This window comes from Podarcis melisellensis (genome assembly GCF_964234715.1).
Source record: "Podarcis melisellensis genome assembly, chromosome: 16".
NCBI classification, from domain to species: domain Eukaryota; kingdom Metazoa; phylum Chordata; class Lepidosauria; order Squamata; family Lacertidae; genus Podarcis; species Podarcis melisellensis.
Genome location: NC_138533.1, coordinates 10,447,061 through 10,460,732, shown reverse-complemented (window position 1 = coordinate 10,460,732; position 13,672 = coordinate 10,447,061). Strand labels below are relative to the sequence as shown.

Here is a 13,672-nt window from a genome sequence, read left to right as displayed (position 1 = left end):
TCCTAGCTCAGCTTTGGAAGTGGCTGTGACTACAAGATGTTTGAGTTTAGGTCTGCTAGAGCGGGGGGAATTGTGTTGATCTTTATTAAAAGGGGTGCCCAACAGCTCCAATTATATAGCTGGGAAGATGCAGGTCACAGAAAGGAAATCTCGTAGCGTAGAAAGAATAGCCAGATGTGGCTGGGAGGCTAGCAGGCCTTGATTCACTGGGGGCTTATTGGGAGGGGAGAGGGAAAGTGGGATGGGCTGTAGCTCAGTAGTAGAGCATCTGATCTGAATGTAGAAGGTCCAGCTTTAGCTTCCTCCATCTCTAGGTAGGGCAAGGAGTGTCCCCTGTTTGAAACTTTGGGGATGCTCAATGGGAGAGCACCTGTTTTGCAAATAGAAGGCCTTGACATCCAAGTAAGGCCAGGAAAGACACACACACACACACACACACACACACACACACACACACCCCTCTGGATCCCCGGAGAGCTTCTGCCGGTCAGCGTAGGCGATACAGAGCTATCTGGACTAAGCAGTGTTTTCCAAACTTGGGTCTCCAGTTGTTTTTGGACTACAACTCCCATCATCTCTAGCTAGCAAGCATGATAGGAATTGTAATCCCAAAGCAGCTGGAAACCCTAATTTGGGAACACTGGACTAAGAGTCTGAAGTCTGCACAGTATAAGCCAGCTCCTTCCTAGGTCCGGAGTCTATTTCTATCCTGTCTAGGCGCAAAATGATCCATGCTGGATCCAACCAAAGGCCAGAATCTAGCCCCATATAGAAATGGAAAACCAGAGCATGAGAGCATCGTTTCTCTCCTGCTCTTGCTCCCCAGCAACTGGTGTTCAGAGAAATGATGCTCTCAAACTCTGGTTTTCCATTTCTATAAGGAACTAGAGTGGCCTTTGGTTGGATCCAGCAGAGATCATTTTGCAGGCAGGCAAATGGGAGCTGATTGAGGGCAGATCGAGGCTGCTGGGACAGTGACCCATTAACTCTTAAAGGGCCGGCCTCCTTTGAGTAGCAGCTGGGGAACTCAGAACTACAGTTCAGAAAGGTTGGGCAAAGCCAGTGTGGATTTCTGCCCACACCATATTGCAACCTGCTTTGAAACTCGTTTCAAAAGCCACTTGTCACACAGCACTGTGGGGAAGGGGTCAGGCAAGCCGATCAGTGTTGCCCGACCCCCTGATAACAGCTAGACACACTATTCCTTGCCTCCCACACAGCAAATTAAAACTGCAACCCTCACCCACACTGACTGCCCATGCATCCTTTGGCCTCGCTGAATGCCAGATGTCTTGATGCAGGCTTGGGAGCAATGGCAAGGGGGTGGTGGGGGGTGGAATGGAGTATCCTGGGAGGGGGCTGCAACATTTCATTGGGGCCCCCGCTTGCCAACCAATCTTTCTCAAGCCGCACCCTTTGGAGATGTGCAGCCTGCAGCAATTCAATCTCACACGGTGACGCCTCTTTGCTTGTCTTTTCTCACAACCTTTATTTCCCTCCCTTCTGCACAATCTCTTAAGAGAGCGTGGATGGTGCCCGTCTTCAGACAGGAGCCGTTTCTGCCGTGGTTTTGGGGCTGGGTGGATGTTCAAGAGGGGGCCCTGCAGGAACAGCCATTCCAGACGGGTCCCGATCCACTTGGCTGGTGACCTATACCGCAGGGGGTTGGACTAGATGCCCCTAAGGGGTCCCTTCCAAGTCTCCAGTTCTACGATCGACATCGCTTCAGGGTGGGGAGGGGAGAGAGACGTGAGGATCGCCGGCAAGACGAAAGCAGCAGGAAAGGTGAAATATATAATATTATATATATATATATAGGTATGTATATCTACACAGATATATGCAATATACAAATGAGAACCATAGTTTGGCCGACAGTGTGTGTGTGTGTTACGCGATCGTGGAAAGCAGCAAGCACAAGCGGTAAAACGTGTGATTCGGGGGGTGGGGGTGGGAAGAGCAGAAGGGCAGTTGGCCAAGTCAGGCGAGAGGCAGGAGAAGAGTTCGAAAGAAGGAAATGGTGAGACGGTGGGAGCCCTGCCAACCCCCTGCGGCAGAATTTGCACCCACAGCCAGAGGGGAGGGTGGAAGAACAGAGATATTGGTTTGGGGCTCATGAGGATAACTGAGGTGCAATCTGGAGCGGGGGGAAGTAGGCACCCTCAGCTTCTTAGTGTCCACGTCATTTTGTTGAAATTCCTTCAGCGGTGCGTTTATAAAGTGTGTTTTTGTGTAGGCAGGAGTGGGGTGATCCTTTGGTGTGCACCACTTCCCCCCCCCCACAACAGCCGCAGCCTTGACATCTCCCTGCGCAGTTCACAGGATGAGAGAGGTGTAGCCGACGGGGACTAGGCCTCGGCGGTCTCCGTGGCAACACTGGATCCAGTCTTCGTCCACCGTGTCCAGGACCCGCAAGACGTCGCCTTTGCGGAAGCTGAGGTGGTCGTCCCGGCTCCCGGCGTGGTCGCAGAGAGCGCGAACGGCCCTGGATGGAGACAGAGGGACGACACAGACTGAGCGGGGGGGGGGGGGGACACGACACACGGCAAAAACACAGACTGGTCTCCTTTCAAAGTGCACATCCCTTAGGCAGCGGTTCTCAACCTTTGGGTCCCCAGATGTTGTTGGACTACAACTCCCATCATCCCTGAGCTCTGGCCTTGCTAGCTAGGGATGATGGGAGTTCTAGTTCAACAACATCTGGGGACCCACAGGTTGAGAACAGCTGCTACGGGAAGAGGCAGTAAACACCACCATTGCATGCAGAAGGTTCAGTCCCCAATGGCACCTCCGGATAGGCCTGCCTGAAACCCTGAAATGTCACTGCCAGTCCATGTAACCAATAATAATAATAATAATAATAATAATAATAATAATAATAATAATAATAACTTATTATTTATACCCCGCCCATTTGGCTGGGTTTCCCCAGCCACTCTGGGCTGCTTCCAACAAAACACTAAAATACAATAATCTATTAAACATTAAAAGCTTCCCTAAACAGGGCTGCCTTCAGATGTCTTCTAAAACTCTGGTAGTTGTTGGTTTCTTTGACATCTGGTGGGAGGGTGTTCCACAGGGCGGGTGCTACTACCGAGAAGGCCCTCTGCCTGGTTCCCTTTAACTTGGCTTCTCACAGCGAGGGAACTGCCAGAAGGCCCTCGGCGCTGGACCTCAGTGTCCAGGCAGAACGATGGACGTGGAGATGCTGCTTCAGGTATACTGGATGAGGCCATTGTCTGACTAGATATGCATCAAGCTTCCTGTAAGTACCGTTGCTTTAAATACCCAAGAAGGCCACTCAGAAGAATTGGCAGATTCAGGGAATCTAGAGTTGAAAGGGACCCCGAGGGTCATCCACTCCAAACCCTGCCCCTGCAATGCAGGAAACTTTTGCCCAGCGTGGGGCTCATGACCCTGAGGTCAAGAGTCTCATGCTCTACTACGCCAAAGTCTTTGCAGAAGTACTAAGAAATGTTTAGGAAAGGAAAGGAAAACCCTAAGGGGGACACATCTCCCTCTTCCGGGCCCAAGGAGTACTGAGCATGCTCAGTGGGCACAGAATACGGACTGGGGGGGGTGGGACTGATGGAAAACCCAGAGCGGGAGGGGTAATAGAGTGGCGGGCCTGAAACCCCCAGCAGAAGCACTTCACGCTGCAACACTTTGTTGCAGCCGTGGGCACGGAGAGAGGGTGGCTCACCTGTATGACTGTTGTGGGCTTGGTGGGACGTCTTCCCATGATTCCTCTGGCCAGCTCTTCTCGGCCGGTGCCCCCTTCATCACCAGAGCCAGGATGTTCATGGTGGGCGGCAACCAGCTTGACGGACGCCTGCTTGGATAGGAAAGAGAATATACCTGACCCACAAGAAAAACCCACTTTTTTGCCATTGGGGGTGCAATTTTAATTAGAGACATTTAGGAAAAACTGCCTGAAAGTTGGGCACTTGGTTGGAGTATTAGGCAGGGGACAGTCCTAACTTTGAGTCTGGAAGGCCTGAGTTCGAATCCCAGTTTTTCAGGCAGAGCTGTATCTTTCTCCCTTCTGGCAAACCAGGAGTTCGCTGGGAAAAATTAGGGAGGACCAGTAGTGATGTATGGAAGTTACAGCTGGACCATACAGAAGGCCGATCGCTGAAGAATTGATGCTTTTGAATTATGGTGCTGGAGGAGACTCTTGAGAGTCCCATGGACTGCAAGAAGATCAAACCTCTCCATTCTGAAGGAAATCAGCCCTGAGTGCTCACTGGAAGGACAGATCCTGAAGCTGAGGCTCCAAGACTTTGGCCACCTCATGAGAAGAGAAGACTCCCTGGAAAAGATCCTGATGTTGGGAAAGATGGAGGGCACAAGGAGAAGGGGACGACAGAGGACGAGATGGTTGGACAGTGTTTTCCAAGCTACCAGCATGATTTTGACCAAACTGCAGGAGGCAGTGGAAGACAGAAGTGCCTGGCGTGCTCTGGTCCATGGGGTCACAAAGAGTCGGACATGACTAAACAACTAAACAACAAATGCTGCCTTCAGGACACAAGTCTGTCTTACTTGGCTAATTCTGACTGCTGGCAAGGACCAAGTTCACAAGCGGGAGATGGTAAGAATAACTTGCCTTATATATTTCCTAGGGAGCTGCTACTTCTGACCAGATCGCTTTAAACTCAGGGGCAGAGAAGCTTTTTCCAGCTTGAGGGCCACATTCCCTTCTGAGGGAAACCTTCCGGGGGCCGCATGAAAGTAGTGAGTAGGGCCAGTGGCAAAGGTGGGCGGAGAAACTGATGTAAATATTTCCTTTGTACGGGAGGTTAGTTCTCAAGGGATCGGAGTCCCAATTTCAGACAAGTGAAAATGCTCTAGGAGGGTGGGAAGCAGTGCTGGTGAGGGGTGTGCCCTGGAAGAAGGGGTGTGGGCTGAGGGATAGTTCCAAGGGCCACATAGAGAGGCTCAGAGGGCCGCTGGCTTCAGGCATAGCTGTCAACTTTCAGATTTGAAAATAAGGGACCAGCAGCCTCGAAAATAAGGGATCAGCAGCCTCACCTGTCCTGGGGACAGTCTACAATACAGGATATCTAACAATCCGAGATAGCAGCGAGAAGCAGCTCTGGAATAAGGGAATTTTCCGCAAAAAAAAAAAGGGAAGGTTGACAGCTATGGGCTTCAGGTTCCCCCCCCCCACCTCCGGTCGGCCGCTTACCTGGATTTCGACAGGTGAGAATCGGCCTCGTTGGCGCATCCTGGAGCGGCTGCTCCGAAGAGCCACCCTAGCCAGTTTCCCTTTGCAGTTCCAGCGCCGCCAAGCTTTTCGGCTGCCTCCTGGGCATCAGGCAAGCAATTCGCCTCTGGCTTCCCTGCAGCTTCCCATACAGGTGAGCTACCTTCTTCGCAGGCAGCAGGTGCCTGCCTTGGGCTCTCCACTGAGCTGCTTCCTCTGGGGCTGGGCGCTTGGGGCAGCACGTCGGGGCTCACGCTAGCTTCTCCAGCCCCGCTGCGGGCCGCCTCCACAGCTTCTCCCAGAGCCGCCCTCAGCTTGGTCCAGTGGGTGTGAGGGAAGCCCTCCTGCTTCGGGGGCTCGCCGTAGACCCTCGAGGCCTGGCTCAGCTGCTCCCACCAGCTTTGTTGCTTCTCTTCGCTCTCCTGGCAGCTCCCTTCAGCCCCCGCTTCCGCCTCGGGGGCTCCCTCGCCGCCTCGGAAGGTGTGGCTCAGCCGGTCGCCCCATCGCAGGAGTCTCTGGTGCAAAGGCGGCCCAGCCTGGGGCTCGTGGAGCGGGCTGGATTGGGCCACGGGCCCTTCTGCCAGGCCGGCTAGAGGAGGCGGGCGTTTGGGCAAAGCGACTCGGCTCCCTCCGCGAGCCTTCTGGGAACCGGCCAGCAGCTTGGTCGGCGGGGTGGGACGCCGGGGTGGCGGCCGGACGTCGAGGGGCAGGTGCTGGTGCTCGAAGAGGAGGTCCAGCTGGAAGGTCAGCATGGAGAGCGGTTGGAGCAGCAGGAGGAGTTCGTCGGCCCAGCGGCGGCAGAAGCCTTGGCTGAGTACCAGGAAGGCGGTAGGCAAGTACAGCGCCGAGATCAGCTCTGTGGGGTCGGGAGACGGCATGAACAAGTCAGAAACGCATCCTTCTAAGTCAACCTTGTTGTTGGACTACAACTCCCAGCATCCCCGGCTACCAGGACCAGTGGTCAGGGATGATGGGAGTTGTAGTCCAACAGCAGCTGGGGACCCCAGTTTGAGAAGGGTTGTCCATGCAGGGAGTTGGACTAGGTGATTCTTGGGGTCCCTTCCAAATGTACAATTCTGTGATTTTCCAGGAGCACAGGGTGGGGGTGAAAGTAGAGGGTGTGACACCAGGGAGCAGCATTAATCTTCCATTTTCACTTTTTAAAAGAACCACCACCACCAAATTTCTAATTCTTGTGTATTTAAAAAACCCACAAGTGAACCTAAAAAATTTAAAGATATAAACTAAAACCAGCATTCCCTCTCCTTGCCCCCTGCAGTTCCCAATATAAAAGCTTATATTCAAATACGTGCCCGGATTGAGATTCCTGCATTGCAGGGGGGTTTGGACTAGATGACCCACAGGGTCCCTTCCAACTCTATGATTCTATGGTAGGTGTGCTTAAACAAAAAAGGGTTTTAGCAGGCACCGAAAAGAGTAATGCACAGGCACTTGCCCAATATCACTACATCGTGGAGGTGCTAATAAAAAATGTGGGGTGCCCCGAATTTACCTGAGTTCCGCTGCAGGTTGGCAAACCACTGCTCCAACTGCTTCATGCTATGGAGATAAGACAGATGAGATAAAACTTTATTCGCATTAGCCAATGGCCATAGCAACAGTAAAACATTACAGTATACAGTGGTGCCTCGCAAGACGAAATTAATCCGTTCTGCGAGCCTCTTCGTCTTGCGGTTTTTTCGTCTTGCGAAGCACGGCTATTAGCGGCTTAGCGGCTATTAACGGCTTAACGGCTTTAAGAAAAAGGAAACAAACTCGCAAGAACTCGCAAGACGTTTCGTCTTGCGAAGCAAGCCCATAGGGAAATTCGTCTTGCGCAACGACTCAAAAAACGGAAAACTCTTTCCTCTTGCGCGTTTTTCGTCTTGCGAGGCATTCGTCTTGCGAGGTACCACTGTACGCAGAAAAGGAAATTTGATATAAGAGCACAATTTAAAGTCCTGAATCAGCAGTCAGTTAGTGGCCCTTATTCTGATTGCCCCAGCTATGAACCTAGCAACCTTTGCTGTTATCTGCTCATTTTTGATCTGATAGAAGAAAGGACATTGTGGCAGTGGCTGAGCGCCCTGGGATGGTTAGTACGAGTGTGGTGATGATCTGGTTCCTCAGGTCTTTGTAGAGAGTACAGGACAGGAGGACATGTGCCGCTGTTTCGGTGCTACAATCTCCACAGGGGCAAAGGAGTTTCTCAGGCGGGATCTTTTGGAATCGACCCTCAAGTTCCGCAGATGGCAAAACACCCAGTCTTGCAAGTGTAAAAGCACGTCTGTATTTTGGGATAATAGGTTTGTGCAGATATGGGGCCAGAGAATCAAAATGGAGAGGTGGAAAATGAACATACCAAGGGCAGAATTTCCTTATAGTGGCCAGGTTGTTCTGAAGCTCGATATCTTTCAGACGTTGACCAATTAGACTGTTTGTTTTAGTGGGGTCCATAGTGAGTAGGTGTTGTGGGGATAGGCCACAAGAGTGACGTTTTTGATAGACAGTTTTAAGCCAGGCACTTTTATGGGAGTCTTGAAGTACTAGGGATAGTAAACTGGGGGGATTTGAGTTTAGGCGGAGCCAGAAATTAAGAGTTCTTTGCCAAGTCCGTACTTCTACTGAAGGGAGACTTGCCTCCAGTCTCAATGATGCGTTTGGGACATCATGCTATGGAGGAACAGGACAAGACAAAAGGGTTTTAGCATCGGACGTAGCAATGCAGAAAGCTGCCTTGTAGAATCAGACCTTTGGGTCTACCTGGCTCAATATTGACCGGCAGCAGCTGTCCAGGGTTTCGGGTAGGGATCCTTCACCCCCAGGGAGGTTGCAAAGGTTGCAGCTGAGACCTTTGGGCATGCAAAGGAAATGCTCCCTCATTGCACTATGGGCCTTGGCCCTAAAAAGAAAGCAAGACCCTAGTCCTCATGGATTTGAGTAAAGGGCTGATTTAAGTTGCCTTGCAGGACAAATCCGCTTGCTGGACAAATTCAGAGGCTGTTAAATATAAATGAAGGATTGACACTGGAATGTTTTGTTGGGATTACGTGGATGAATTAAGGAATGCAGCACAATGTGAGATCATCATTCCCCGAACTTCAGAGCATGGGGAGTCAACCAAAGATTTATAAAAAAGTAAAGGTAAAGGGACCTGACCATTAGGTCCAATCACGGACAACTCTGGGGTTGCGGTGCTCATCTCACTTTATTGGCCGAGGAACCGGCGTACAGCTTCCGGGTCATGTGGCCAGCATGAGTAAGCTGCTTCTGGCCGGAGTGGTACCTATTTATCTACTTGCACTTTGAAGTGCTTTTGAACTGCTAGGTTGGCAGGAGCCGGGACTGAGCAATGGGAGCTCACCCTGTTGCGGGGATTCAAACTGCCGACCTTCTGATTGGCAAGTCCTAGGCTCACAGCGCCACCCGCATTATAATTTGGCATAAAATTTGGAGTGTTTGATTGCATTATAATATGGAATGTTCTCAAAGTGGCTTTTATTGGGTTGTTAAAATGGAAAACTTAAAAACTTTTTTTTTAGAATAATATTTATTAAGTTGCCTTGCAGGTGTGATATCCTTCGTCAGTATTGTCCACACTGACTGGCAGCAGCTCTCCAGGGTTTCAGGCAGGGGACATTCCCAGCCCGACCTGGAGATGCCATTGGGGATCGAACCAGGAACCTCCTGCATGTAAGGGAGATGAGCTACAGCCTCCCCCCCCCCATGTCTTCTACTCACTTCAGGAGGCCCAGGATGAAAGCGTGGAAGCGCTGCTGGTTGCTGCGAAGGGGAGCCAAGCGAGATACCCGCCAGTACAAAGCGTTCAGCGACCGAGCGTGGGGGCCTGGGCAAGAAGCACATGGAGAAACACCAGCAGATGCCTTCACTTAGTGCCACATCCCAGCTCCCCGCCCCTGCCCCAAAAGCCCCACAGGAATGAATGAGCAAGCCACGACTGCCCCAAATACGAGAGCTCACAAAATCCTTACGGACCAGGCGTGCGCCTAGCCAGAAAGAGCCTGCCTCAATCTCCCATTTCTATTATTTCGCTGGTTCTCGAAGACACAGCCTGTGTAGACAAGCGCGCATGCGGGCGCACACACACCCCGATCTCCTGACATGAAGCTCCTGCTTTCACTGTTTTAATTGCAGGGCGCTTTGTTCTATTTATTTAAAAGCATTTCTCCGCCGCTTGACATCTTGGAAAACAAAGGCACGGCACAGCGTGGAAACAAGAATGCCACCCGGAAAAACCAGGAAAGCAGCTGTATAAAAACACATAAAAATAAATGAATAAGGAAATACCGTATTTTTCGCTCTATAAGATGAACTTTTTCCCCTTCAAAAATTAAGGGGAAATGTGTGTGCGTCTTATGAAGCGAATGCAGGTTCCTTGGCTTCAGCGATAGCAACGCGAAGCCTCCGAAGCGCAGAGGGAGAGCTCCCCCTGTGCTCCGGAGGCTTCGTGTTGCTTTCGCTGCTATCCACAAGCCTTTGGAGCGCAGCAGGAGTTCACGCTACGCTCCTGCCGCTTTGCTGAAGGGGTGCTGAGCAGAGAGGGGGAGAATTTTTTCCCCCTGTTCTCCCCCTCCTATGGTCCGGTGCGTCCTATAGAGCGAAAAATACGGTAAAACCTAAATTTCAGAAGATTCAAATGTGTACAAAGAGTAAGCTTTATGGACGTTAAGGCTGCTTAGGTGGGGTGGTTGTACTTCAGCGTGCAACATCACTTTTCATCCCGTCCCCTGGGCCAGAAGAACCCATTCATTCATTCATTCATTATAATTCTTATAACACATTCATTCATTCCTTTCTATGTTGCTTTTCATTCCCACGAGTCACAAACCGGATTGCAAACAAGATATAACAATAGCATAATAGAACATCACAATTACAACATAAATCGTCTAGAACAATTAATGAATCATCTGTAAAACGATAGCTCAGTTGGTTAGAGCGTGGTGCTGGTAATGGCAAGGTTGCAGGTCCATCCCCATAAAGGGCAGCTGCATATTCCTGCATTGCAGGAAGTTGGACTAGATGATCCTCAGGGTCCCTTCTAACTCTACATATCAGCAATAAAACAACCACCTTCTATAAATGGCTAAATGAAAGAACTGAAAAGATCCACGAGACGGTCACCTCCAGACAGTGGCATAGCGCGGGTTGTCAGCACCCGGGGCAAGGCTAGTAATTTGCGCCCCCTAACCCTAACCCCCTGATGTTGCGCCCGGTGCAGCCGGCCCCCCCTGCACCCCCCACGCTACGCCACTGCCCCCAGACTGGATTACTGTAACTCACTCTATGTGGGGCTGCCCTTGAGACTGACCCAGAAACTCCAGCGGGTGCAGAATGCTGCGGTGAGACTCCTTACGGGGTCCTTGCTGCAGGATCACATTCATCCGGTGCTATACCAGCTGCACTGGCTCCCAGTGGAGTACAGGATCAGGTTTAAGGTGCTGGTTTTAACCTTTAAAGCCCTATACGGCCTAGGATCCTTGTACCTACGGGACCGCCTCTCCTGGTACGTCCCATGGAGGACCTTACAGTCTTCAAATAAAAACATATTGGAGGTCCCGGGCCACAGGGAGGTTAGGATGGCCTCGACCAGAGCCAGGGCTTTTTCGGCTGTGGCCCCGATCTGGTGGAACGCTCTGTCACAAGAGACTAGGGCCCTGCGGGACTTGACATCTTTCCGCAGGGCCTGCAAGACAGAGCTGTTCCACCAGGCCTTTAACCAGGGCACAGTCTGACCCCCTCCTTTGGTAATCCTCAGAGAACTCTAGCCCAATGGTTGCCAAGAATTTGATTTTGAATTGATTTTAAAATGAATTGATTTTAGAATGTTGTGTTACTTTTATTGTTGTTAGCCGCTCTGAGCCTGGCTTTGGCTGGGGAGGGCGGGATATACATATATTATTATTATTATTATTATTATTATTATTATTAGCTAAATGGCACAACCACAGCAAAAGATTCACAAAGCACTACTACAGCACTCTGAATCCACAAAACAATATTAGCAACATTAGAGTACTAACAACCAACCAATTACACAAAATAAGCAGATTTATCCTACCGGCTTTAACCAGGAAGCTCTGCAAAATGTGGCCATTTGGGGTGCAGAATCAAGATTTTTGAAAAGGAAAACTACCACCAAACAAACCCGCCTATCTGACGTCTCCTTCCTACCTGGCTTGGCTGAGGCTTCCACAACGCTCCACGGGGAACTCGGTCTCTGGCCCGTGATGACATCTTTCTGAAAGGGCTTCAGGCCGTCGCCCACCAGGGCTCGCAGGGCCGGGCACAGAGTGGTCAGGACCACGTAGCCGATGTCTGGGCTGAGGCGGCTGTCTCCCAGCTGGGTCTGCGCAGGAGGGAAAAGGCTGGGTGTCAGCTGCTGGCAGGCTGGGGAGGGAAAACAACCAACGTTGCCCCCCTCCCCTTGCAAATTGGTAATTAGCACTTTCTAATTAGCCTCCCTGCACCCACCAGCAGAGGGCTGCTCCTTTTGCAGCTCCTTGCCAGGCAGCCTTTCATACGCCCCCCCAAGCACCCACTTTTTATCTCTATCTTTTTAAATATATATTTTTATTAGTTTTTTAACATTTCATTCCCAACAATCATTTAACATATTTTCTTATCTTATACAATGTTTTGGACTTCCATTGGCCACCTCTGAAGATTTTTCAGTCTTTATCACTTTGTCTACATTTCTTAATTTCTCTATTACTTTTAATCATCCTTAACTAATACAGTGGTACCTCGGGTTAAGTACTTAATTCGTTCCGGAGGTCCATTCTTAACCTGAAACTGTTCTTAACCTGAAGCACTACTTTAGCTAATGGGGCCTCCTGCTGCCGCCGCGCCACCAGAGCACGATTTCTGTTCTCATCCTGAAGCAAAGTTCTTAACCTGAAGCACTATTTCTGGGTTAGTGGAGTCTGTAACCTGAAGCGTCTGTAACCTGAAGCGTCTGTAACCTGAAGCGTATGTAACCCGAGGTACCACTGTAACTCTCTTCATAGTCTTCATTGCAATATTTCGCACAGCCCTCCTTACAAATCTTCTTGCAGTCCCACTAGCATAATCTGTTTATTTCCATTGCTTTTCAAATAGTTCAAGTATTTACTCCAGTCCTCTAAGAATCTCTGGTCCCGCAGGTTTTGGATCCTTCCTGTCACCTTATCTAATTCTGCATAGTCCAACACACTTTTGTACAGTGGTGTCCCGCAAGACGAATGCCTCGCAAGACGGAAAACTCGCTAGACAAAAGAGTTTTCCGTTTTGGAGGTGCTTCGCAAAACGAATTTCCTATGGACTTGCTTCGCAAGACGAAAATGTCTTGTGAGTTCCTGCGGGTTTTTTCCCTCCCCCCCTTTTTCTAAGCCGCTAAGCCACTTATCCACTTATCCGCTAAAAGCCGCTACTAGCGCTAATCCGCCAATCCGTCAATGGGCTTGCTTCGCAAGACGAAAAAACCGCTAGATGAAGAGACTCGCAGAACGGATTCTTTTCGTCTTGCGAGGCACCACTGTATCTCTATGTCAGTGTGGCCTAGTGGTGAGAGCGCCAGGGACCAGGAGAAACCAGGTGTCATGGACTGGTTGGGGCGCAGAGGAATGGTGGGAGGAACTAGCTGGGGATTCCCCAGGGGAAGAAGGCTCAGAGCCCGGGGAGTGTTGGTGGGACAGCGATGAGTGGTCAGAAGGAGAACAGGGAGGTGTTGGAAACTGAAGAGGCAACAGGGCTTAGTGAGCGGGGAGAGTCTGTGGCAGAAAGAAGCCCAGAATCAGCGGCAGAAGCTGAAGAAGGGGTGGAGGTAGAGACCAAGGAGCAGAGAGGTTCTGGCTGGCGAAGAGTCACGAGTGTCTCTCCCTCTTGCTGCGATAAGCTCCCCTCCACCCCCACCCCCGGTCTCCCAAAACTAGGCAAGACACCAGGAAGAGGGACAAATTAGCATCATGCAGGTACAGTCTCAGATTGCTTGGGGGAAACCTTGGAGAGGAAGGTACTTAGACAGCAGCAGGAAGACAAGCACCTTCAGTCTCTGCAACTGCTCCATGGGGGCAAGGCCTGCTGGAGATGTTGCTGTCCACATTAGGCCTGACACCCCTATGTAGATTGTGTTGTTGCTAATACACATTTAACTCCAACTAGCTCAGGGTGATTTGCTGCTGGCTCGCTCCTAACACAGGGGTTCAAATCCCCACTCTGCTGCCAGCTCACCTTGGGGCAGTCGCCGCCTCTTAGCCTACCTCACAGGGTTGTTGTGGGGGTGAATTGAAGGGGGCGGGGAGAACCACTATGCCACTTTGAACTCTTCGGAGGAAAGAGTGGGGTAATAAATGCAGGGTGTGTCTCTCTTCCCTGGCAGAATCTGAATCCGCAACCAGCTGCAAGGCTAAATTAGGGTAGTGACAGAGGAGCAAGAGCCCTATCTATGCTGCCTTTAGCTTA

General features: G+C 50.8%; 1 protein-coding gene across 4 annotated transcripts in view; it reads right to left on the bottom strand.

The window, feature by feature from the left end:
- Window positions 1–1,464: 1,464 nt before the first annotated feature.
- The window catches only part of RUSC1 (RUN and SH3 domain containing 1), a 32,745-nt gene continuing 20,537 nt past the window's right edge, over window positions 1,465–13,672 (bottom strand). For 3 of the 4 annotated variants that reach the window (XM_081891321.1, XM_081891324.1, XM_081891323.1), the window contains 6 exons: window positions 11,405–11,579; window positions 8,951–9,056; window positions 6,723–6,769; window positions 5,192–6,065; window positions 3,704–3,835; window positions 1,465–2,485 (listed from right to left, as the gene is read on the bottom strand). In XM_081891321.1, coding sequence (XP_081747447.1) covers window positions 2,317–2,485; window positions 3,704–3,835; window positions 5,192–6,065; window positions 6,723–6,769; window positions 8,951–9,056; window positions 11,405–11,579 — 1,503 coding nt within the window. In that variant the 3' untranslated portion in view covers window positions 1,465–2,316. The remainder of the gene's footprint in view (window positions 2,486–3,703; window positions 3,836–5,191; window positions 6,066–6,722; window positions 6,770–8,950; window positions 9,057–11,404; window positions 11,580–13,672) is intronic. The other variant, XM_081891322.1, reaches the window with a different exon arrangement.